Source organism: Struthio camelus, chromosome 2 (assembly GCF_040807025.1).
Source record: "Struthio camelus isolate bStrCam1 chromosome 2, bStrCam1.hap1, whole genome shotgun sequence".
Classification (NCBI taxonomy): Eukaryota; Metazoa; Chordata; class Aves; order Struthioniformes; family Struthionidae; genus Struthio; species Struthio camelus.
In genome coordinates, this window is record NC_090943.1 from 48,290,432 (window position 1) to 48,315,707 (window position 25,276).

The 25,276-nt window shown below is 37.7% G+C and overlaps 1 protein-coding gene across 4 annotated transcripts in view; it reads left to right on the forward strand.

Moving 5' to 3' along the window:
- ANO10 (anoctamin 10) overlaps positions 1–25,276 on the forward strand; it is a 133,183-nt gene that overhangs the window by 88,698 nt on the left and 19,209 nt on the right. Inside the window, exon 13 of one of the 4 annotated variants that reach the window (XM_068935545.1) lies at positions 19,655–21,437. The exons of the other annotated variants lie outside the window; for them this stretch is intronic. Coding sequence (XP_068791646.1) covers positions 19,655–19,660 — 6 coding nt within the window. The 3' untranslated portion in view covers positions 19,661–21,437. Of the gene's footprint in view, positions 1–19,654; positions 21,438–25,276 lie in introns of those variants that run through there. 4 annotated transcript variants of the gene reach the window in all.

Consider the following 25,276-nt stretch of genomic DNA (forward strand, 5'->3'; position numbering starts at 1 on the left):
ATGATTTTAGGGAACGCAGCCTTCTAGTTCCCTGACAGATGTGAACGATGATCATTAGAGCTTGTTTAAAAACTCCTATATGGTAAAAAATGCTAAAATCTCAGAAAAGCTCATTTTATATTGGAATGACAGTCTGTCGTTTTGAAGTTCTCAGACTTTAAGGAAGGTCTTTAGAAAGTTACGAAATGTTTCTCTTCAACATTTCTTTACATATTTTGTGTTGAGAGGAAATAGTCCATTGAATAGGTTGAAATAATTCCCTATATTCTGAAAATACTTTGTTTTGATGTATTCAGTGTGTTTTTTGGCATACCTCAAAACAAAGTATTTTAACCATTCTGAATCCAGATCAGGGAATATGCTAAATCCATGGATGTTGATTTCAGATTTTCTTGGTGTCCTTCAGGGCAGAGAATGGTGGAGGAGGCTGGCAGGACTTTGATTTGAAGGGTGGAAGTGAGCATAATGAACTCAGTAGCAGAGAATTAAGGACAATAGGGTGCAGGGTTGTTGGAGGAAGAGGAGTCCCATTTAAGGTGTTGTCAGTTTCTGTCATCCAGAAACAAGCATAGATGTTGGGCCACTGGAAATGGGTACTGTCTGCTACTAGGATGATGGACCCTTGTCCGGTAAACATGTGATTCCTCTTAGGAAAGTAGCTAACTGGTAAAAGTGGAATGAGATGCCAGAGACTCTTTCCCTCTGCCTCACATCAGTGCTCTGCTCTGTTGCATCTGTTTTCTTGCAAGTGTGGAAGCATTTTGTCTAATTCCTGTTTTAAGGGAGTGAGACCAGCTATAGATGTGCCTGCCAGTAGCAAGGAACAGTCAGTTAATCCTTGAGCAGCTCAGGAATGACAGTGGTTTATAGGTGAGTCCCAGTGCTGTAATACTAGTGTGTGAGGATGCTGCAGCATTAGAGCAAGCAGAAAAGACCCATTTTCGAAGGAGAGGCTGGACTTTGTCCTGTGACAGACTGAAGAGCACAGAGCAAGAAACACGCCAGACTACAGTTTCTGGCCCCGGGGCCCATTTGGGTTCTGTCTTATGAACTGAAGAACAGAGAGGTCCTGATTCTTTAGCTTGTTAGCTATTTCTTTTTTTTGCTTCTTTGATTGTGCCTCATCAAAAACCTCCTTTCCTCCCATCTTCCAGAAGATCAATCTAAAGTAGATGATAGAATAAAAATAATTATATTCCTTCTGGCAACGATGTTCCAGTGGCAATGAAAGCTACACTGATAAGTATTTTAGCTTCTGCACAGATCAAAGTTTCATGAATAGACAAAAGGGTTCACTGGCCCTTGAGGCTGGAGATGGGTCAGCAGTCTATCCTTGTGAAAGGTCCAAGTTCCAGAAACACAAAACAACTACACAGTAAACAGAATAACTTGTATTTTGTGGGCTAGGTTAGTTACCTATGCTACAGGCATTTTAAGATCTTCCCAATATTACGTCCTCTGGATTGATGCATACATCAGATGAATGATGCATCTAATTTCCACACTGAAATTAGACCCAGGCAAACCAAATGAGAGACAATTGGGGAAAAATAATTATTGATGCAATTATTTTCTAATCATGAAATACAGAGACAGTAATAAGTCCAACATACTGTATAACTAGTCGTTGTTATTTTAAGGAAAAATAAAATTTTAAATAGTGGTGAAGGATATATTTTTTCGTAAAATGCAACTACCTAGACAATATCAGGACTAGTTCAGAAAACAAAAGTTTATTGATGTAAAAAAGCTTTTTTGTTTGTTTTTATGGAACTTGTGCAGGAAAAAACAAAGTTATATAATTTAGATAAAGATGAATTTCCCTATAGCATTTTCTTTACCATATCAGCAGAATAAACACAACACAGATAGCAGCAATAAAGAGAGAAATAAATATTGATGCAAAAGAACTTACTTTTTCACAGTAACTGTAGAGGAAGAAAACTGTGCTTAAACATAAAAAGGAACAGAAGTATGTTTTTTGGGGGCATTTTTTGTTTGTTTTGTTCTGTGCAACCCTTCCCAGTTCTCTCTCCACCCCCTCACCCTTTCCACCAAGGGGACCTTTATATAAAAATCCCTTCATCCTTGTGCTCTAACTTCCTTTCTTAAGGTGGTGGCCAGTATCTTCTAATGCCTTTTCTTTCTAATAAGTGAACCTTTCTGTACTCTGAAGAAGCACACCCATCTGTTGGATGTTATGGTACATGCTCCACCAAAAAGAGATTCCAGGTAGTAGATACTTGCTCCTGAGCAAGGGGCATAGTCAGCTGGTTCACAGTCAGCATATATTTTTCTCAACTGCCAGTAATAAAAAGGGTCAAGCTCATAAAACAGCTGCCCTGTAACTTGAAAATATGCCTCCTTTATCCTCCCTAGGGTATTTCTTTCCAGAATGGGACAAAGCAATCTAGTCATTCAGCCTGGCCTAAGTGGAGAATGACCTTTTGTTCTTTTGTGCAGCATCTCCCATGGTGGTCATACCATCTGCATTACAACTGCTTGATGGTAGCAGTGTATTCTGAATATCCATGAACAATTACTTAAGTCACTTCAGAATGAGGTCTGGGTGTTTGAAAGTCAGTAGTGCACCTTCTTAAGGATTTCCAGCAGAACGCTAAGAATTCCAGAACAATAGTTGGGGTGATACTTGCTAGGTTTTCTCCAACAGTATTGCCCATTTCCTGAAAGTGAGTCTGATGCCTCTCAGTTCTCTCTCCAGGAAGTGCAAGAACTGGAGAGCACTGTGGCTGATCTCTACATCATCGTTATTGGCCAAAGGCTTCTTCAAAACATGCTAGTGCATTGAAAAGCTTCTTTTTGAAGGGCATGTTGAGTAAATGACAGACAGAGGCTGGTGTCTGTTTGCCTAGGTGCAAGCTTTTGGAGTTTCCACTCTCTCCCTGTTCATACAGGTATTCTGGCATTTAAAAGTTGCTATTCTCTCTAATAACCTTATGCTTCAAGTAATTTCAGTACTTGTAACGTTGCAGTTCTCTGCACAGCACCACCTCTAACAATTGTAAAGCTTCTTGGTTCTTGACAGCAATGGTTGCACCTTGCCATTCCCCTGGGAATAGTACCCACAAGCACTGACCACATCCTTTCCAGAAAAAATACCCTACGTTTGAGTGGGCTGACCCCTCTTGGCCACTCTCCTGTTGAGAGTGCTTAGTTTCTTTGAGAACAACTTAGTGTAGCACTGGACTTGAACAGAGAAGTACCGCTAACCTACTGGTTTTTGCCTTGGGCAAAGTGCATTTATGCTTGCTCCTTGCATCTTTTCAAGCTGTTCTTGTTGCAGAAGTTTTCCACTTACTAACACATGTCTCAGAATGTGACTGTGGGTATGATGGCCCAGCATAGCTGCTTGGACTGCCAGTGAACCTTAGAAATATCTCTTCTCTTTTTTTGGGGGGAAGGGAGAGAACAGGATCTTTTTTTACCATTTAACTTTGGGGGATGCTGGTCTTTAGTGCTTAAAATCCTGCTTATTCATCTTGCAAAATGGGAATTGAAAACAGTTTTTGTGAATCTAAAACTCAATGGATAACTGCCTCATTCTGTATTGTAATTACTAGAATTAGAGAGGTCAGAGAAGGACTACCTGTAACTTCAGCACTCCCCTCAAAACAGTGCTGATACTAAAAAGAGCAGCTTGTTCTGTGCTTGCTGGCAAAGCCGAGCAAACACAAACCTGCAGTCAGTATGGAAGAGAGGCAAGTAGCTGAAATGAAAGGAATTCATTCAACCTGTCAAACATTTGCAAGGCAACCTGTCAGAAAGAGTGTTAAAACTTGAGCCAAAATGTTGAATGTAGGTTATACTGGAATGAAATGAAATGAAACACTTGCTTTATGTTTTGCCAAAAATTTTACTCAAAATTAGTATTGTTTCTCAAAAAAATGTTTTTAATGAAATTTCATTTTTTTCCAGCAAAAGCACGTGGCTAAATTTTTTGATAGGCTCTAGTGGTTTATGTAATCAGTACATAACTCACAGATGATGTTAAAATAGAATGCTTACTAATCATTTATTTTTACTGTGTTTTTTAAAGAGTGCAAATGTGTTAATTCAACTTTGCAAATGCAATTTTTCCCTCGTGAGCAGTCAGAATGCCTCCAGGTGTGTTTTAAAATAACATTTGAATGTGTTTGGTAGCAGCAGAGATTTAATGCAAGTAAGATTAATGAGATTTTTGTAACATAGCAAGCTTTTAAAACCTCTCATAGGAGGACACGCTGTGTTCAAACATAGTTTTGCCAATATATTTTAATCATCAGTGTCTTAATAGTAGATCTTTCTTGAGAGTATGTTTTTGAAACTTATTTTCAAAATGAAGTGCTAGCAAACCCGAAATAAATGATGATCCCTTAACAGAATAGAATCGAAAGCCCAAAATTAATTTAGAGATAAATTTTTTTATGTCCTCATTTTGCAAACTCAGCTGAAAGTGAGATGATGTCACGTCTCTCTGGTTTGGAGATACATTTAACCTTGTTGAGGCTTAACAGCGTAATTAAAAACCTTTAAATAAAAATGAATATTATGTGATGGCAACTGAAACCATGGCATACTCTGAATGGAAAAAAACAAACACCAGATTTCCAGAAGGGTTTTTTTTTTTTTTTTTTTTTCCTCCAAACAACCTATTCCTTCTCTGTGACTATTCCAACAGTGAATTTGTTCATTAAGTTAGGTTTCCATAACAGCTAAATCCACTGTGGAAAGATAACCTGTTTTACTTTTCTCAGATCCTGATCTAGAGCCTAGTGGTGGAATTAGGACAATTCAGTCCTTTCTTTTTTGTTGGCATCTCTGATCATGACAAGATACCAGCTCAGAAAGGAAATCTGAAGTAAGGGGATAGGATAAAACTACACTAAAATTGTTCATACTGTAGGAATGCTGCAGTTACATCAGGCTTTCATGGTTTCAGAACCCAGAAGGGATTCCAATTATATTTGAACTGGCTTGAATATGAGGGAAGAGGCTATTCCACTACCCATACAAATGAGAGGAGAGTGCAAAAGAGAATTGATTTCAAGGAAGTCTGTTAACCAGATTTCAAAGGACTTCTATGTGCTTGTAGTTACAGATGTTTAAATGATGGTTGCAGCTGTTACTGAGAAGGTGAATGAGCGGAGTGAGAGACAAAATGAAATCTCTTATCTTGTTAAAATTTCTTCAAAAGAAAAAAATCCCAAAAGATTACATTTAACAAAATTTCATTATTGAATCATGGTAAGCCTAAATAGAACTTCAGGTGATAAAAGAAGTAGTATTTGTTGCAAGCAACTGCAAACTAGTACATGCCTATCACATTTTAAATACCCTTTTCTTTGTCACATTAAAAGATACTAATGGGAACAATAAGCCTTTAAAGGAAATGCTAGTTTAATTAAAATATTAAACTAGACACTGGAAAGCTTGCTGTAGGAGCCAGAAGTCAGTAAATAAGATATCTCTCAGCTTTTCAGAGATAAAGGATTATAGTCCAGTTTTAGATGTTTAAATATTACCTCATCTCTCCCCCCACCCCACCCCACCAATCAACTCTTAATTTTTTTTTGATTGCTTCCCTGACATCCTGCCTACATGGAGAATTTTTTTGAGAATAACTGGAAATCAAAAAACAGGAAGCCGGAAAATTCCTGAAAAAGAGACAAAAATTTAAAAAATGTGTTGATGTCCATGTGATACTAGTGATGACATTTGCACCGTTACGAAATCTTTGCACTTGTTGTGCAGCCTAATTATGGTGATTCTAAGAACGAGTGTCAAATATGATACATAGCCTATGTAGTCACTGGGATTTTTATTCATTTTAAACTTTGAAAATCTCTGTACCTATTGAATACTCATACTTTTTGTTGTGTAAGAAGCAGCCCATCAGTGAGATGGGTAATATGCATGTCAAGTGGACAAGTCTGTGCTATATATCAATAGAGCTCTTTTTCTGTGAAATAAAATGCAGTTACTTGGCTGAATAACATAAAAATAAAAATAGCATGATTTTTTTGTGTAAATTTGATGTTTAAACTGCACAATGATCATGCATACTGTAATACGTAATATATAGGACACATGCTGTTCACATGGTAGAGCAGCACTTAAGTAAATGTTTTTCAAACTTTTACTGTGGAGTACGTTGTGAAGGTTGCTTTGTGGACCATTGCTTCCTGCACTCTCTAGTATCTAATTCTGTACCTTCCCTGCAGCATCCAATGAGTCAATATAATTGAAAATGTATTGAGAGGGAAATTTTCATAAGACAAGAAAAAAATTAACAGTTGTTATGTTTGTTCTGTATTATATTTCCTGTTTTTAAGTCTATGTTGTTGACCTGGACATCTGAGTTAAAGAGATAATTGAGTTTAAATGGAAAGCCAGAGCCTTTTTTGTAATCACAGATAAGTACTAATAAACAAGACATGAATAGTGTTGAGTACATACATACAGAATGTCTTCCTATAATTCACAGATGTGAAATTCCTCAGCCCAGTCAAGGACTGTGTTGCATAGGAATGGAGGAGACCTGCTCTTCAGATGTTTAGATTTGTCCTCTTCTTCTGAATTTAGCCCCACCACCATCTTTCCTGGTATTTCCTACTGCAACTATGGCTTGATATTCAATCTGCTAAGGCATCTTTTATTGCAGAGAATGGGTCCCTGGCCATCACGGGCTGCACCCTGTCCTGTATGACTTGGATCCCTGTAACACCTAAGCAGTGACAATTTATGCAGTAAAAAATGCTTCTCTGCATTATTGATGTCCATTAAGGTGACCAAAAAAAAAAAAAAACCAACCTATGAAGCCCAGTAGTGTTAGCAATGAATTTTCTTAAAGCATTAACTCTTCTCTCCCCAGTAATCAATCTTGTTGAGGGTGGGGATCATTGCTCTTTTTCCTCCACAGCTGGGCAGAAAAAGACTACACTGCAGGAGGTTTCAGGTTTTGAAAGCCTCTGGCTTTTAGAGTGCCTCATTTGAGACACCTGCCTAGCAGGTGATGCGAGTGATTGATTCTTGTATGACTTACTGTCCCTGAGAAGCCACTTGATTTCCATAGCTGAACAACATACAGTAGCATTTGGGGTTTTGTTTGGAATGTTTGTGACACTCATCATTTTCTAGAACAAATTATCTACTCTTTCACTTCATGTACATTGTGTCAACCCATGCAGGTTATTTGGCAGCTCAGTTTCGTGCACTTGCTGTGTTTTTGCTCCCTCTTGAAATTTGTGATAATTCAGAAATTTGAATGTAGTAAAATTTGTGCAGAAGAAAATCTTCCAAGTGAACAGACGGATGTGAAGCAGCTTGGTGCAATGAAGGTGTTTTTATTTGTTTTAACTCCAGTGGATTAGAAGGTTTCTGCAAACTCTACATATGTCCATCTGTGTTAGTTAATAAGTAATTGTGTCTGACATAAATATCTCCATTGTGTCAGAACAGAGACTGCCCACTTGTCCATAGATGATTAGCAACTAGCTGTTCTGTGTCAACACCTAGTTTTTAAGACTTGCTGTATCCTTAATGAAAAGAGCTTTGCTATGATGTCTTAAATAATTTTGTCCTGTACCAATATCCGGACTGATACCTAGACTAAGTTTGAACACAACCTTCAAGAGTTTAAGATTTCACAGAATCATAGATTCACATAGGTTGGAAGGGACCTCCGGCAGTCATCTAGTCCAACATCCTCCTGTTGAGCTAGTTGGTGTAGTTAAAGCTCCTTGTGGGATATGAATTCATTATTTGCTTTCTGGGGCACATTAAATGGTATGCGAGATTTTTCTGTGTGAATACGTGTGTGTTTAAAAACAAAAAGACCCACTTCTGTCACTAGTAGAGAAGTGAGGGCTCTAACCCCAAATTGAATATGTGTGTGGCATGATACCATCAACAGAATTTTGGCTATATATTTCACAGATATTGTGAATGAGGAAGGCAACACTTTTGCTCCTTATTAGGTGACTGCACTGAAGGTATGTGTTCAGTGCTGGACATTACTTGACTGAAACAAAACTGATAGTTGATGAGGGACTGCAGAAACTTCTGTCCCTTGACAGAGTGCAAAAGGTTGTCTGATCCCTAAAGAATGGGTGGATGCAGGCTCTTATGTGTGAAGGGGAAGGGAGATACAGTCCCCTTTTACCTACATTTCAGATCAGGTGACAGGATCATGTCCATTTATTGAGTCACATAGCCAAAAGCAGACATGGGGCATCAGCCAGAAAGAAGTTTTTAACCTTCTTTCTCTCATTTCTCATGTATTTGCCATTAAAGCAGCCTGCCAGCTTCCTTAACAGAGCACGGATAGCACTTGTATTCCCAAAGGAACTTCTTTTGATCCTTTTAATTTGGTACGTAGGATTAAGGAGTCAGAAAGGAGCTGTGATGCCACACCATAAAGGAGGAGATAACATAAAGGAGAAGGGAAGATTGGGACCTCTGCAGAGGTTAAGTTCTGTTAAGTTTTTCTGGTTAGTGCACATTTCATATGTGTGTATGGGAACAAACCTCTATCTGCTGTAGGTACATTTATGAGAATTTTGTCTCTGATACCAGCAATTCTTTTTACACAAATGGTTCTCTTGAGTTACCTGATGATCTGAGCCAGAAGCTTGTGGCCTTAGGAGAGATTATTTAACGACGTAAATCTTTAACAAGACTTTAGCTTATAAAGGAGAGAATTGAGAGATGCCTTGTCTCATATATATGTGTGTGTGTGTGTATATGTATATGTATTTACTTATGCATGGAAAAAATAGTGGGAGACTTCTTAACCTTCTTGGTAAAAGCATAATGTAGCACAGTGGCTGAAATTGGAAGTTAGGTACATTCAGTCTGAAAGAGACAAAATTTTATATCTGTGAAAATATGTGAATATTGGACCCGATTAGAAATCACAGAATCACAGAATCGTTTAGGTTGGAAGGGACCTCTGGAGATTATCTAGTCCAACCTCCCTGCTCGAGGAGGGTCCTCTAGAGCATATTGCCCAGCATCACATCCAGACAGGTTTTGAATATCTCCAGGGAAGGAGACTCCACCACCTCTCTGGGCAACCTGGTCCAATGCTCTGTCACCCTCACAGTGAAGAAGTTTTTTCTCAGGTTCAGATGGAACTTCCTGTGGTTCAGTTTCTGCCCATTGCCTCTTGTCCTGTTGCTGGGCACCACGGAGAAGAGGCTGGCCTCATCCTCTTGACACTCCCCCTTCAGATACTTGTACACATTGATCGGATCGCCTCTCAGTCTTCTCTTCTCCAGGCTCAACAGGCCCAGCTCTTGCAGTCTTCCTTCATAGGAGAGGTGCTCCAGCCCTCTAATCATCTTGGTAGCCCTCCCCTGGACTCTATCCAGTAGTGCCGTGTCTCTCTTGTACTGGTGAGCCCAGAACTGGACACAGTACTCCAGGTGAGGCCTCCCCAGGGCTGAGTAGAGGGGCAGGATCACTTCCCTCCATCTGCTGGCAACACTGCCTAATGCACCCCAGGAGACCATTGGCCTTCTTGGCCACAAGGGCACACTGCTGCCTCATGGTCAACTTGCCGTCCACCAGCACTCCCAGGTCCTTCTGTGCAGAGCTACTTTCCAACAGGTCAACCCCCAGCCTGTCCTGCTGCATGGGATTATTCCTGCCTAGGTGCAGGACCTTGCACTTGCCTTTGTTGAACTTCAGGAGGTTCCCCTCTGTCCATCTCTCCAGCCTGTCCAGGTCCCTCTGAATGGCAGCACAGTCTTCTGGTGTGTTAGCCTCTCCGCCCAATTTAGGATCATCAGCAAACTTGCTGAGGGTGCACTCTGTCCCTTCCTCCAGGTCATTGAGGAATATATTGAACAAGACTGGAGCCAGGACTGACCCCTGGGGGACACCGCTAGCTACAGGCCTCCAACTAGACTCTGCATCACTGACCACAACCCTCTGAGCTCGGCCATCCAGCCAGTTCTCAAGCCACCTCACCGTCCACTCATCCAGCCCACACTTCCTGAGTTTGCCTACAAGGATGTGATGGGAGACAGTGTCCAAAGCCTTGCTCAAGTCCAGGGAGACAACATCCACTGCTCTGCCCGCATCTACCCAGCCAGTCATCTCATCATAGAAGGCTATCAGATTGGTCAGGCATGATTTCCTTTTGGTGAATCCGTGCTGACTACTCCTGATCCCCTTCTTGTCCTCCACATGCTTAGTGATGACCTCCAGGAGGAGCTGTTCCATCACCTTTCCAGGGATGGAGGTGAGGCTGACAGGCCTGTAGTTTCCTGGCTCCTCCTTCTTGCCCTTTTGGAAGACTGGGGTGACATTGGCTTTCTTCCAGTCCTCAGGCACCTCTCCTGATCTCCAGGACCTTTCCAAGATGATGGAGAGTGGCCTAGCGATAACATCCGCCAGCTCCCTCAGCACTCGTGGGTGCATCCCATCGGGGCCCATGGATTTGTGGATGTCAAATGGAGCATACCAGGAGTGTATTGGGGCAAAACAAAGGTCTGTCTTTGTGGATACCCTATATCTATCAGCAGCCCCAAAGAGATGTCTAGGGAAGAACAGAGAAACATAGCAAGAAGGTTTTGTGCCTCTTGTTAATACACTCCCACTTTCCAGTAATTTTTAGCTTGGATTTTCTAAGCTAAATGCAGTTAATTTGTATTCAGTAATTCTCAATGTTTCTCTCTTCCAAGAGCTCATCCTGTCTCCCTTTGAACCATTCTTAGCTTTACGATCCACAGTGCCCTTTGGCAAGAATTCCTGCAACTCAATTTTTCTTAGTATGACGGACATGCATTCATTATTATTTGCAGTCTTTTGAATATATTCTAATCAGATTTGGTGGAAAGTTCTTTAGCTTTTGTGTATGAGAGGAAGTATTGGCTGAATTGTCATGGAGATCCTGCTGACTTCCAGAATCTGTGAATTTGGATTTTCATAATTTTATTTTGTGGGCTGTGGGGAAAACGTGGCTGCCTGATTTGCTTTTAGCTTGTTAATGATGCTTGCAGATTTGTTTTAAGTCAGTTAACACAATCTCATGCTTCAAGCAAGGATTGAAGCTTCAACCATTGTGCTTCAGGGTTTTAGCTAATCGCATTTTTTTCTCCTTGTGTCTAGACGGCCAAATAATGTGAAATGGTGCAGAGAATCCTCCTTTTTGGAGGCCGGGTTAACATCTAGCTAACATAAAGAAAGCCAGACTGAGTACCAGATTTGGGAAAAGTCACATTAGCAAAATTCCTAAGACTTTTTGGTTTTCTGTTATTGGATGGCACATGAATACTCCATAGGAGTATTAGGCCTTTAACATAGTTTGGTCTTTCCTGTTTTTTTCTTGTGGAACATTATTTAATCTGCTAAAAACTGAAAAAGCTGAGAACTTTGGGTTAATAGGGGAGTGAGACTGGAATGTCTAATGAGATATAACATGCAGGAGCTGATGATGGTTGATATGTTGCCCTGTTCTGTCTTTAAAGTATACAGATCTGTTGTACTATAGCATAGCAAGTACCATTGTTTCTTTCTTTTTCTTTTCTTTTCTTTTTTTTTTTTTTAAAGCTAAAGTCAATTTTATCACTTGGACCAGGGTACTCAAAAGCACACCTTCCAAACTTTAGTAAGATACTTTTCTATCAGCAAGAACTTTGGCGTTGATGCGGAATAGGTTTTTATTACTTAATATGTTTAGTTATTTTCATCTATGACTCCTATGTAAGAACATATTGTGTCTAAAATTTAAATTTAATTTTAAATAGAAGTTTAAATTTAAATAATTATTCCCTTATTAGTTACCGTTCAGAAATATTAAGTGGTTGAATCTTTCTTCTTGTTGTCGGATTTTTTTGGGTTTGTGGGGGCACTTTGGCTATGGAGTTCTGGCCAGCACTTCTATAACGTATAGCCAGATTTCTGCAGCCCATGCTTTCTACGTAATAATTCTGAGCTACGCATTTCCTTTGTAACTGCTCCATGTGTTCATTTTATTAAAGGCATCTTTATAGTCACAACAGTCAGTTTTTGAACGGTTCAGCTGATTATAAGCAGCTACTTTTCTCTGGAGTAGATATATTTAAAAGTTCCTCTCTACCACTGTTCTGTGTACATAATGTTTTCCAACAAATATTAATCATACTGGGTAGCTTTGAGGGTAAAACTGTTGCGCCAAGATAAACGTTTGAGACTCTGCTTTAATGCCTAAAGCCTCTTAGCTTTTTAGGTCAAGTTATCTATCTTATGTCCTCTGTCCATGTTTCCAGGCATGTTGCAGCTAAATGCTACTTTCTTAATTCACATTCTATGTTGTGTTTTTGACAAGGTTAAAGAGAGCCTATTTCACAATTAAGGCCCTAGCTTCAATTGTAAGAGTAAGATAGTGGTTCTACTTCTGTGTCCTTGACCTTTAAGAAAAACATTGGTTGTGTTATACTTAAAAATACAGTATTATTTATGCTTTTTATATTCTGCTAATGTTAATATGATAATGCTCATGTAAAAATGAAGGAGATTCTTTTACAATAGTGTGCTAGCAGTTAATATTTTTGTTAATCAAAATGTGTGACTTCTGGTTGTTTACTGTTTTACTTTTCTAAAAAAGTACATTTTACAAATTCTGTTGTTTGCAAGTTATAAATAATTATAAGGAAGTGTGGTTGAAAAAAATAAAGCTTTATGTACTATATAACTACTCTAGAAAAGACAAGTAGAGCTAATTTTCTTAAGAGTAAAGTACCTTGTCTTTGATACTGGCCAAGAAAAATAACTGATTTGATTAAAAAAAACCAAAAACCTGTTTTCTCACAAGGTATTTTCGAAAGTAGTGCCGTAGTTGTTAAATAGATTAGTATCATGCAACACATTTCCTTTCCCTTCCTCCTCAAAGGATACTTTTGAATAATGTTGGCCATCCATTCAACTACAGATTGGGTTATTGAGGAGTGAGGAGAAGAAACATTTGCAAAAAGTAGAAGGGTCTCCCGCTGTGAAACAGTGACTGTATTGTAAGCAATGTGTTTTTTTGAAGTTGGGTTTACTTGCAGGGGATATATGTGAGAACATCTGAAAACCAGTAATCTCATCTGCTTTTGCTGTTAGGAAATGTGATTACATTAGTGTATATTATCTAGGCGGCTGGGGTTTTTTGTTGGTGGTAGGGTGTTTTTTTTTTCTTTTAAATATCTCCAGAAAAGCCGAATAGTGAGAGAGCTGGAAAAGAAGAGCTGTCGGATAGTCAAATATCCTGGAGATCATTTGGCTGTCATAGTATATGAAAGTTACGCAACATGTATAAGCACATTACATAAGTGTTCTCTAACACTACAGTTCACTGGATATTCTTCCAAAACCAGCTACAGCTAGTCTAAAAATTAGCAAAGAAACACAGCACAACTAGAAAATGTTTATCTAAATTATATCTACAGCAGTAGCAGCAATTTTGAATGAGGTATACTTATGAATAAATTCAAAAGTAATAAGAGGATTTGTATGAAGAAAGTAAAATGCCCTAAGAAATTAATTGAAATTTATTTTGACTAAGTGAGCATGAGTTGAAAAGAGCAGATCATATACTAAAACTTATATTGCAGTAGAGTAGTTTTCAGCACCATTTGAAATGGTGTGGATTTTCACTGTGTTTGAAATGGTAGGGAGTTTTTAGGCCCACTAGGAGGGACCTGTTGTTTATGTACAGTCTGATTTAAGCATTTCTTTCCTTTTGATTTAGAAAAGAGAGAATTGTCACTCAGCTTCTGTTAGCTTTTTGATATTGCTAGTAAAATTTTCTGAAAGTTCCCTGGCAAGGAGAAGCACTGATATTTCTCTAGGAAAAAAGGAGAGGAGGGTGAATCTGCTGAGGCCTTTTTAATCCAGGAAGATTTGAGAGCAAGACCAAAAGGTATTGGATGATAACAAACCTTTTCCACCTTTTGAAGCGTCGTGTAATGGTAGCAGTAAAAGCATGACTCTCACACTTTGGTCAGGAAGCTGCAGCACCTTCCTGATAGTGTGCCAGATTTCATTTATGCTTCAGAATAAATGGTTTAAATTATTGTATTTAGCAATTATATAACAGATAATAGTTCTACCAGATGTTCTCTTCTCCTTAAATTACTGGAAAGATTCAGTTCAGGTTTGCAAAGGAATACTTTTTTTCATCCCTTGTCTCCCCTCAAAGACTTGTTCCACCTGGAGATGGGGGAGATAGTTCAGAATACCTTCCTACTCGGGGCATAGGGTCTTTGCGAAGAGCATGTTTTCACCCAAATCTTCTGCAACACAAAACTGCACGTACAGAAACATTCCCCCTTTCTCTCCATGGGTTCCAGAGGCCAAGCACTGGTAGAGTGTACTACAGATGTTCACTATCCAAACAAATCAGGAGTAATATGAGTTTTGCCCTGTCCAGAAGCACTTTGCTTTGGGCTTGGGTATTCATCATCACATTAAGCTGGAACTTCTGTACCTGTCAGACATTTAACTAAACTAACTACCTCTTTTATTATTAGAGATGATTGCTTGGACATTATATCCTGCTGGTCTTGAAAATCCTGAGAAACAGAGTGTGCCTGTGGCTCCATTACCATGATGCAGATCGTGCTAGTACTCAGCAAACTTGTCAGTCCGGCCTGTAGCCACGTTATGCGCTCTGCGAGATACTGCCTCACAAAATTGTAGTCAGGATCTGCATTCATATCCAGCATTGTTGTATCTGGCATGTCATAGTTGGATTAATATGGTTCATTGCTGCAGAGTGGGGCAGTTCAGCTATAGTTCAGAACTTCCTTGTCCATGAAAATGCAAAGCAACGTTTTATGCAGATTGACGGACTAAGTAAAATGAAGGAAATTTAGTCCATTGGCAGTATAATGTTAATCACTAACCTTCTGCTGTTTTGATCTTTTGCTGGTCCTAGACTAATCAGAGCTTTCCATTAACTCTAAGAAGAAACATTTGGCAAAAGTTTCTGCAGTCCATTTTCCTCTGTCAGTGCCATAAGATACATTTGCTCACCTCACAATTGCTAGGATCTCATTTACTAGTTCAGGAGCCGCTCCTTTTTGCATTGTCAGTCTAGTGCACACCGAGCTTTGTGTATTTTCCTTGAGGCATGATTTGTTCTTACTTCGCGTGTCTAGGAAGATTGTTCCATAAAACCATACCTCTTCTATTTAAATGGAACATTTCACACACACCTTCAATCCACATGGTAACCAACTGCTAGTCACTGGGAGTGAGATCTTTGTGGACGGTTATTTAAAGAAGAGTATTTACTTTCACTCGATAGTAAGTATCGGGTTGTTCTTCCAGATCTACATTCATCTTATGATGCACCTTAATTCTTTGTCTCTGCAAAATTTTTTATATTTTACTGATTCCTTGTTGATAAAGAAAGGGAAACTTGTTGTTCCTATTCTCCAATTGGGACTTCAGTATAACCAGACCACAATGATGATGGGCATTAAGGGTGTCAGCAGTAGAATCGATGACAGCGATATAACTTGAAGAACCAATTAAAGTAAAATAGCAGTGCTTTAGCGTTTCGTTTGTAGGTGAACAAGAGGAAAAGGAGCTAGTGTGATGTTCTGGTACTGTACATCAGTCTGCAGCTGGACTGTTTCCATTATCCTAGGAAAAGAGTCACCATAAACTAAATACGTTTCATAGGGATTGTTTGGTTTGCAAATGATCTTTTCCCCTTCCTGTCCTGTTCTGTCGAGTTTTGTACTTGCTTTTCTTTTTATTCTGTCCATTGTGCTTTCTTCTATAAGGATTTTTATCCTTGCTTTTTTTTGGTGTGTAGACTCTTCTGATCGTTTCAGTTTTGAATTTCCTTGTTTTACTTATCTTCATGTTTATGACCTCCTTGGGAGAGAAACTTTTAGGTTATATGCAGGCAGTTTCATTGAGCTGATTTAATAAATGTGCTATTTGCCTTCTTGTAGTTCACCCTGAACTCTAATCAGCTGTTAGGCATTTTAACCCCCTGTGCAATGAGTATTTTGAAAACATCCATTTATTTGCCACTATGAGTGTTCTACAGCTCTAAACACAGTGACAATAGAATTAATCCAGGAAAAGAAGTGATCTCAAAAAAAAAAAAAAAGTCATTAAAGTACCTGTGCCAGCCTTGCTCTACTAGGCAGTTCATTTACATTGATTTTATTAGGACACAAACAAAGAGATAAAGAAGAACAGAACTCTTCTGTATTGTACTGTTCCCTCTTCACAATATTAAGTATTTGAACAAAATCTCACGGCCTTTCAACTGGATTAAATTGTATTTAATTTACCCTCATTATATGCACATTTTGGTTATAGCATTCAAAATACTCAGCCCTTGAGGCCTTCATTTCAGAGAGAACAGAATGTACTGGTTTGGAAAGAAAACCTAATGCAAACAGTAGTGAACGCTGAAATCTGAAAATGAAAGTTGGAGGAGATGGAGGAGTGACAGCAAAGGTAGTTGCACACGTCACTCTCACAGGATGTGCTTTCCTTTGGTTTTTAATTTTGCATTGATATCAAAAATCAAGCAATTCTAGTGTCTTCACAGTAGAAAAAGAAATGAGCAACTCCTGTCTGTATATACTGAAATGTAAGTTGCCTGTGAAATCTCTTTTCTTGCTATTTGAAGTAATCTTTGTTTTGCTAACACACTGACTCCTGTGCATGTACACGTGTCCTTAAATGCCTGCATGTGAATATGGATCTGTATATAATTTTATATCCTTTTCTATTGTTGTGTCTTTGGTAATTCTTAATCAGCTTGTCAGTGACAATTTTGGTAGTAATTGTGATACTGAGTCATTCTGCAGCTGTTTTATTAAACTTTTATTTATTATTTCAGGGTTTTTTAAAGCATTTTTTTTCTTTGGGTATGTATGCAAACTGTAGCCCTGATATTGCAAATTCTTATATGCAAATCTGTGTGAGCTGTTCGGCCTCTTGTAAAATAACGTTCACTTTCATGTATCTCTGAAACTGGGATTTGAGATAGTAGCTCTGCAGGTGGTTTAGAAAGGGTAGGCTGGCCATGAGAAATTTTTAGATATATTAAGCCCTGGAATATTGGGAAAAAATCTGTTTTAATTTCACTTTTGAGTCTGGAAATAGAGAATGCAGATTTAAGTAGACCAAGGCAATGATTCTTTCACAGCTGGCTGGAAACCGTGGTTTCTGAATCTGGGTTGTTGAATGAGTGTGACGTGATTGTGCTTTGGCTACTCGGATGAAAACAAAGAACCACTACGGTAACATTGTGAATCCATAAACAATGTGATGTAATATAGTATTATTTCTCAACTCAAAGATGACTCGAATAAGAAATGCACCATTATGCAAATACAACTCAAGACCATTATTAGTTCAAATATTGTGTATATGCCACATACTTGCCTATGCCAGCATGCACGCTCTAAACAATACCATAGTATGAGCTTGAAATTCTTATTGCTTTGAGAAAGATGTATGCTACTGGATACAATTCTTGCACTTTTATATGCTCAGGAGATTAGCTGTTTTGGTTTTTGAACAAAGAACGACGTTTCGATATTGCCTACGGGCAGTCCTGATGCCTAGTGCATCCGTATGTACAGATACTTGCCAAACTCCTTAAATTGTTGAAGTCAGTGGATTGGTATACAAGTGCAGGCTGCCCTGTGTGTGTAAGATGAAATGTTTTAACACCAAACTAGTATAACTAACTGGAGGTACTTGTATAGCAAGGAATGTCTATTCATATCTCTTTTAAAGATTTATTTAAATAGTATGACTTGACTGAAATGGATGCCTGAAATGTCTTTTTAAGTGGTGGCTGTGATCTTTGAAAGTCATTTATATAAACACAGACGTAAACTCTTATGCATAAAAAATAGAGCATAGGGTTTTTGCTTGTTACGTTATTTTGTTTTTTATAAATATCTTTTATCAGTTTAAAGAACATTAGAACCAATTTTATTTTCTACCTACTTTTTTGTTTATTCACACCTACAGTCTTTCTGTTTTCACTTTCGATTTTGTTTCCTCTATTATCGTAATCACCCTCTTACAGAGGGGGAAACTATGCAATTGAGTTTCCTGCAGAGTAGTACGTAAGAGTGATGCAGTTGACCAAGAACAGTGAAAAAACATTTGCATATTCACTCTTGTCAGATGCAGTGACAATTTTCTGTTGTAATCTTATGAACTTTGGTACCTATGGCAGGTAAAAAATTAGCAATTGGAAGTTTGACTGCAAATTGACTGAATCCCTTTAAATTAACACAGCAGAGAGCAGTCTTCATTACCAAGGTAACGATCAGCTGTCATCCTAAGGACATGGAAGGTGTTTAAATGGCAAGGTTGACTTCAGGGAACATCTTACTATATTTAAGATTTTACATTCATTCAATGTATCTGGAGCTACAAAACTTTTATGGTGTGGTATACAGCTCTCAGCACATCTTTATTCAGTCGTGAGAAGAAATAACTCCTACAAGATATATTCCTGCCCCAACACCATAATGTGCTAAATATGCTACAGTTCATGCTGCGTTTCTAATTTCTCACTGTGACTATTGTAGGAGACATGTAGTGACATCTACAGCTAAGATTATCTAATACTTTCTATTAAAAGACTTTATACATTTAAACTAAAAAGCAAACCATGTTAGACAGCAAAAATTATGCCCTAGAGGAAGTGATGAAAAAAATAATTAGGCATTTTGTGCTATCTAATTGCATGGACAGCTCACAGCCCACCAGGAAGACATGATCTTGACTCGTTAATGCCTGATCATGGTTGTATGAAATGTTCTTTATACATCAGAAGTGAGTTTTCTGGACGTGCTTTCTGGCTGTTCATAGAGAGTGTTTCCATACCGATGTGGCAATATGAAAGAAAAAGCAATGATTTTTGAGGAAAAAGCATGCTAAGATGGAAATGAAGATGGCATGTTTTGGCTTCTCCGTGTCATAATGCAACAAGTAGATTATGGCTAAAATATAAAAATTCTGGCAGTCAGAAGTAGTTAATTTCATGAAAAGGGACAATGAGCCAAAAGGAATGGTAATAAATGGTAATAAAGAGAAAATTGGAAAGATTACTTTAACGCTAATTGTTTTTTAATGGAAGGAGAGGGAGGGATAGACGCATGCAAAAAGGCTCAGGAAGAAGAGATTCCACTGACTAAGAGACGCAAGAATTGATATTGGGACAGGGGTCACATTGGCAAATTATTCTTTGCTCTGTAGTTGCACGTTTTATTTCATGAACATACAGATTAAAATTCTTACCACATTTTGGAGACTTGTCTAGCCTGTTTTTAAGTAGAACAGTAAATCTGGGAGATGGTGACCCTAAGGCAGTATTATTCGGGGGAATAATTTACTGAATAATGTTAGTACTTCTGCAAAATCCTTAGAGGCAGAATTCTCAAGTTACAGTTTCCAATTCCATGGTAATATATTAACTTGAAATTGTAATCCATTTAATTCTCTTTATGCAGAAGAGGTTGGTTTGTTTGGAAGGTTTTTTAATCAGCAGATACACCTTTTTGAGAGCTATCATTCTAATGATACCCTCAATTGTTCTCTAAGATATAGTGCTAAAACCTGTGTAATTTTCCTGTTGAGTCTAAACAGTGAAATGTACAAATCTATTTCACTTCATCAGTTTTTACAGGAGTGAAGAAGCACAGAAGTCTTCAGCTGGAATAATCAGCCCAACTCCATTAGATTCAAGAGCCTCCTACCCCCAAGAGATCTAGAGCATAGGTTTTTTTAATGATAGCTGATGCTTAAAACACCTAACATTTTGAAGGACCTTCTAAAATTAAAACAGTATGCATTTTCAATAACAAAATGGGGACTTGGGAACTGAAAGTTAGTTAATGGGATATAGTGGTGGTGAAGTGGGACAAAAATAATAAACAGCAAAACAAATAATAAATAGCAAATAGTAATAAATATAAAACCCTTTCAAAACATAGTTCTGTTCCTTGTGCTCTGGATCGTTATTCAGGTTTGAATTGTCTCATTGCTGTTACTCCCCCCCTCCCAGTTCCTGTCTCACTCTGTGATAGTTAGATAATGTTCAATGAGTGAGGCTTCTTCTATTTTTATTTTTCACTGTTTAATGGCTAGGCGAATACTTATTCTCTGCTCAGAACATAACCATTGTTCCTTGCTTCACATGCTGTTTATCGTTCAGGACGCACAGTTCCCTATGAAGCACAATCTATACTTAACTACTGTAAATTGGACATTGTCTCATTTGCAAATTAGTGATAGTTCTACATAAGTCTTAGAATTTCAAAATTGTATGCTCGTTACTTTTCGTTTCTCTGTTGCTTGCCCAGTGTATTCTGATTTCTGAAAGAGGTAGGAATTTTGAAGAAATAATATATGATAATGTAATCAAAAGCCAAAAGGGGGATTTTCAAAAATATTTAGAAGGATCAACTGTCTAGCTTCAGTGAATACCACTACAAATTATGTGTGGCCTTTAGAAATTTTTGAAAACTTCACCCTTCGCTTCAATTCAGTTTTAAGAATTGCATATGCAATTAGTTAATTTTAGTTTCTCCTGCTTTTTAGGTGCTTCAGTTTGCAGACTTAATATTTTCATCATTGTATGAAATTTTAAACCTTTTTGGCTAATATTTAATAATTATTAAATAATAAACCAGCTTTTTATAATAGAAGTATGAGCTAGAGATTTATAGAATTAGGCCTTTATTCTATCAAGTGCCTATTACTGTTGAATCTAGTGATCTAGATGCCAAATGCAAAACAGAAGCAATTCCATTTATAATCTTTAACTTCAAGTAACTGAGGAATTGGACTGGTTGAGACTAATTTTTAGGTATACCTCCTCTATGGCAGTCTACATGAGCCAGGTATTACTCATAATTGCAAACAACTAAAAAACTATTCACTTAATACAATCACTGAAGTACTGTTTCTTGAATGTTGCTAGACTGTGGAGAAGAACTTACTGTAGTGGTCTTAGAAGAGACAGGATGTGTGCTTCTGCATGCCTGTAACTAGCCGACTAGCTCTTTTATGCTGTAATAATTAGTAAATGCTTTTGTACTGTAAATCTTGTTTAATTATGAGTTTCTTCCAGTTTTGTATATTGTACAGTATGGATGTTTGCAATATAAGGAAATTGTTAAACAAAATACTAAATTATTTCTTCCTAGGATACTACATTCTGCAGTAATTTAGATGCTGATGAAGTGGCAAGATGTTTAGTACACTTTTCTAAAATGTTTTTTAGAAGATGCTTGTCTTCAGTGAGTTATATGGTACTTCTCAGATGCTGCATTTGCTGAAGAAAGTGTTTTGATGCATATAAGTAGGAAGACATAATTATTCATTGAAGTATGTTATCACTTGAATGTATTATATCTGTGAAACATGAAATGCGTACAAAAAAAATTACAATGCTCACTGTTTTGTGGCAGTCTTTCTTCTATCTGTGTTTATATACCATATTGTATTACAAGCGTTTCTTTGTAGCTTTCTATGTTTTTCCATGTTTCAGGAAATTCAAAGTTACAGAGTAAAAACATTTACAGTCACTTCTAAATATAAATAAGTTTAAAAATAAATCCTGCAAAACTGCAATGATCCATTTAACAAAATACCCGTTTCAGTAAATGCACTGAATAGAGTGGGTGAAAATAGTGTGACACATCATGTGGGCTTAATCTGTTTCATATAAATTTGCTGTGAAAGCTCTAGTTCAATATAGATAATGTGCAATCTGTTCTAAACATCCAGTTGTACAATAAGGGTAATTTGTGGGAGACAGTTATGGATCTCAAGAGCCCTTTCATCATTCGGAGTATTGAATTAATCTCCTCCTAAATGCTCATTCAGAAAGTGCCAGAAGACTGCTCTGTTTGGTTGCCATGGCAGATATTATTCTCCTGGCTCCTTGGAGAGCAAAATTTCTATAAACTGTGAGTGTTTTCAAGTTTATCAAAGCAGCAAGCAGTAGTCAGTCTCATTTTTTGTTGTTGCTGTTGTTGATGATTTCCTTCTGTCATATGCTCACTTGAATTATTTTTTTTTCTTCTAAAAATTACTTTCTTTCTAAACTTTCTTTACCTGCTTGCTCACTCAGATTAGAACAGTAACTTTCATTTATGGACAAGGAAGGGAGAGAAAGTATTTCAGATATACAATCTTGCAGTCCTTTTTAGATAAATCTGAAAGGAAATCTGAAAATTCAATACCTGCATGCTAAGAGAATAATGAAAATGTCAGAAGTCTCTGATAAACAATTATAAGCAAATTTAAGCAAAGGAGGATTGAAGATTATAAGCAAAGGAGGAATGAAAATATTTTTTCAGGTGTGTACAGGGACAGATATGATAAAGGAGATTGAACTAATTTCTTATACAGTTAACTTTTCAGTTTTCATATGCTCATGTTGCACACAATTTGTTTATGAGTAGTAGAACTAACGAAGCCTGATTTCCTCTGGATTTATTTTTCACCTTTCCTGAACCTATATGCAGCTGTATATACCTCATAATTAAAAACCTAATAGCTTGTTATAGCAGTGAAAGGGATTGAATTACAATTGACTTTTCAGTGTTAGGGCACTAATTTGGATTTCCCTTTATACCCAGCCACCAATTTTCGTAAAATTTATAGGCAATTAATATCCTTGAAACCTCTGGAAAATCAAAACTGTGGTTGAAATTGGCCATTGGCTGAAAGGTTACTCCTTACCACCCCTTCCTCCGTGACCCCTGTCCTTCATCTTTCCCTGTTCAGTGAAGGCATTACTCTGTTCAACGCCTGTGCTGGCTCCTCTCTGCTGCTCAATTCAGGACTCAGCAGAGGTGGGAAATCCCACTCTGCAAGCGTTACAGTAGTGCTCCTCAACTGAAAGATAATATTTTGCCTCTCTGTTAGACACCTGATTCAGGTGACTCTGAAGAGACATGCTGTCACCGCGAAAGGGTCACATATTTTAGGAGACAGTTGTTGTCCACTAGTGAAATTCAGAGACTAGCTTGAGCTTTACAGAAAACTTCTGGATCTTGGAGAGGATGTTTAATATTTATTCAGTAGTAATCTGTCAATTCAAGTACAGTGATTATACATTTGTTGTTGTTGTTGGCTTGTCCAGATGCATATTATGCTGTGGACGCACATGTGCTTTGGGCAGATACTTTTTTTTTTTTTGATGTTTTGGTTACTCAAGATAGTTAAGGGCAATGTAAGTCTCTTCCTAGGGAGACTAATTGGATGATAAATCATAAGAATTTGCGAAGAGATACTTGCCTGTAGTTGCCCAGGTACACTCATCAATGTTCAAATTCCAGTGATGACATCAGAGAAAATCCTGTACTCTTGACATCTGAAAAGTAACCCCCTCGATTGCTACTGTATTACCGAACTATTCCATTTAAGAGACGTCCAGAAGCGAAGCTGTTCTTGGCAGTCCTGTGATAGCTGTTCACCTGAAAGACTTTGAAATCTAACTCGTAATTAACTGTGAATATATGGGAGGATACTGCTTTGAATCAGTGACGGTGTGAATGATAATACCGACAGGCACTGAAGGAAGAAAAGGAGACTACCCATTACTAATTGGAGTTCTCAGAAGTGTTTTGTCAATATTTAAATTTACCATCTACCTACTTCAGAGTCCTTTTTAGTCTAGCATGAGAGGACATGTAAACTCTTTGGATAGTGGATAGGCAAAAAAATATTCATACTCTTACTTCTGGTTAGGAATATACATCCACAGTGTGAAACTGCATAAGGACACCAGGTAATAGTCCTCCTGAAAGGTAAGATTTTTTGTGTGCATAAAATCTTAATGAAAATACTTAGAACCAGCCTTGAGGGGAAGGCAGATATTTGGAGAACTGAGTAATTCAGAGTAGGATGATAGATCATAAATAGCTTAAAATGGATGTTGAAAATATGTACATTACCGTTAAGTTTCCTGTTTACATTGAAATTGTTTCTAGAATGAGATTGGGGAAAATGTCTTTCTGGATGGAACCTATATATAGTTCAGATTGCCAGCAAATCTGTTGAAAGACCATCTCAGTGAAACCACAACTGAACTATGAAACTGTTAAATTGGGAAATAAAGAAACAAAAAAAAATGCATATAAGAAGGTTAGAGTGGCAGTAATATGAGATTTTTTTTCGCTATGTAAGCAAGAGATGCAGTGTGTTAACTGGAGTAAATGAGACCTGTTACATGTTTACGAAGGATACTATTCTTAACCTGTGTATGTGTAACAAACAGGAAATTAAAACTGCCTCTTCTCTTTCTCATTCTCCTGTGGTGCATCATAAATGCAGTGTATCTGCTGCATTTGAATTCTCATACACTTATATGGAAAAGCAGCAAGACTTGACATTTTTGAAGTGCAAGAGGTGTTGTGTTCAAAGAAAGATAGTTAGGGCCAAAGAGCAAGTCAGTCTTTAGTTAGTATGCAGCATCCTTTCTCAGTGAGCCTGAGGAGTATTTTAGACTTTTACTGCCCAGTGTGTAGTTAATTCATTCTTGCTGTAAGAACAGCAAGGAATGTACAATCTTGTACAAAAAAATGTACAAAAAACCAGTGTTTTCTTTTGCGTATAAAGCAGGTCTTTTGATGAGATAATGTCTGTTTTTGAGAAGTAGGCTGTCAGGAAGTTTCAATGGTACTGTTGGACTCTGCATACCAAAGAATGCTTTTTAAGATGCCAGTTCATACAAAATGGGCTTAGAGAAGCCAGGAAGAAAGTATCTGACAAAAGAACTAAATTAACAGCAGCTTTGCGTTCAGACAACTACTTTTTAATGTTTTATTATGTTTTAACTTTTTAATAAAATAAAGGAGAATTAACTGGAAGAGCAGAACTGGAGATGGGGATATTTTATAAGTACAGATGCCGTGTACTGTTCTTTTTTTTTTTTTTTATTAGCAGCAAGGAAAGCTTTGAAAATCATTTCAGAGCTTGATGCTGCTCTGTAGTTTGCCAAGTTATTCATCCAATAATAGGTATAATGTGCACGGTTCATGGCTATATTTCCTTTGCAATGGATTGAGAAAAGAAAGATCTGCTTTGCTAACAAGCATTTGGAGAATGTAAAGTTTAGTTGCCCTGTTTTGTTCTCATATACAAGCTTGTCATCTTTTTTGGAGACTGCCTTGCTTCTTGAGCCTTTGTTAGAACTGCACACCAAATCTATGAATTTTTTTATCTGATTCCTTTCGCTTATTAGAAGAATCTTCCTTACTTTTTGTCTGCATCCATGGATAACAATAAGGTCCTT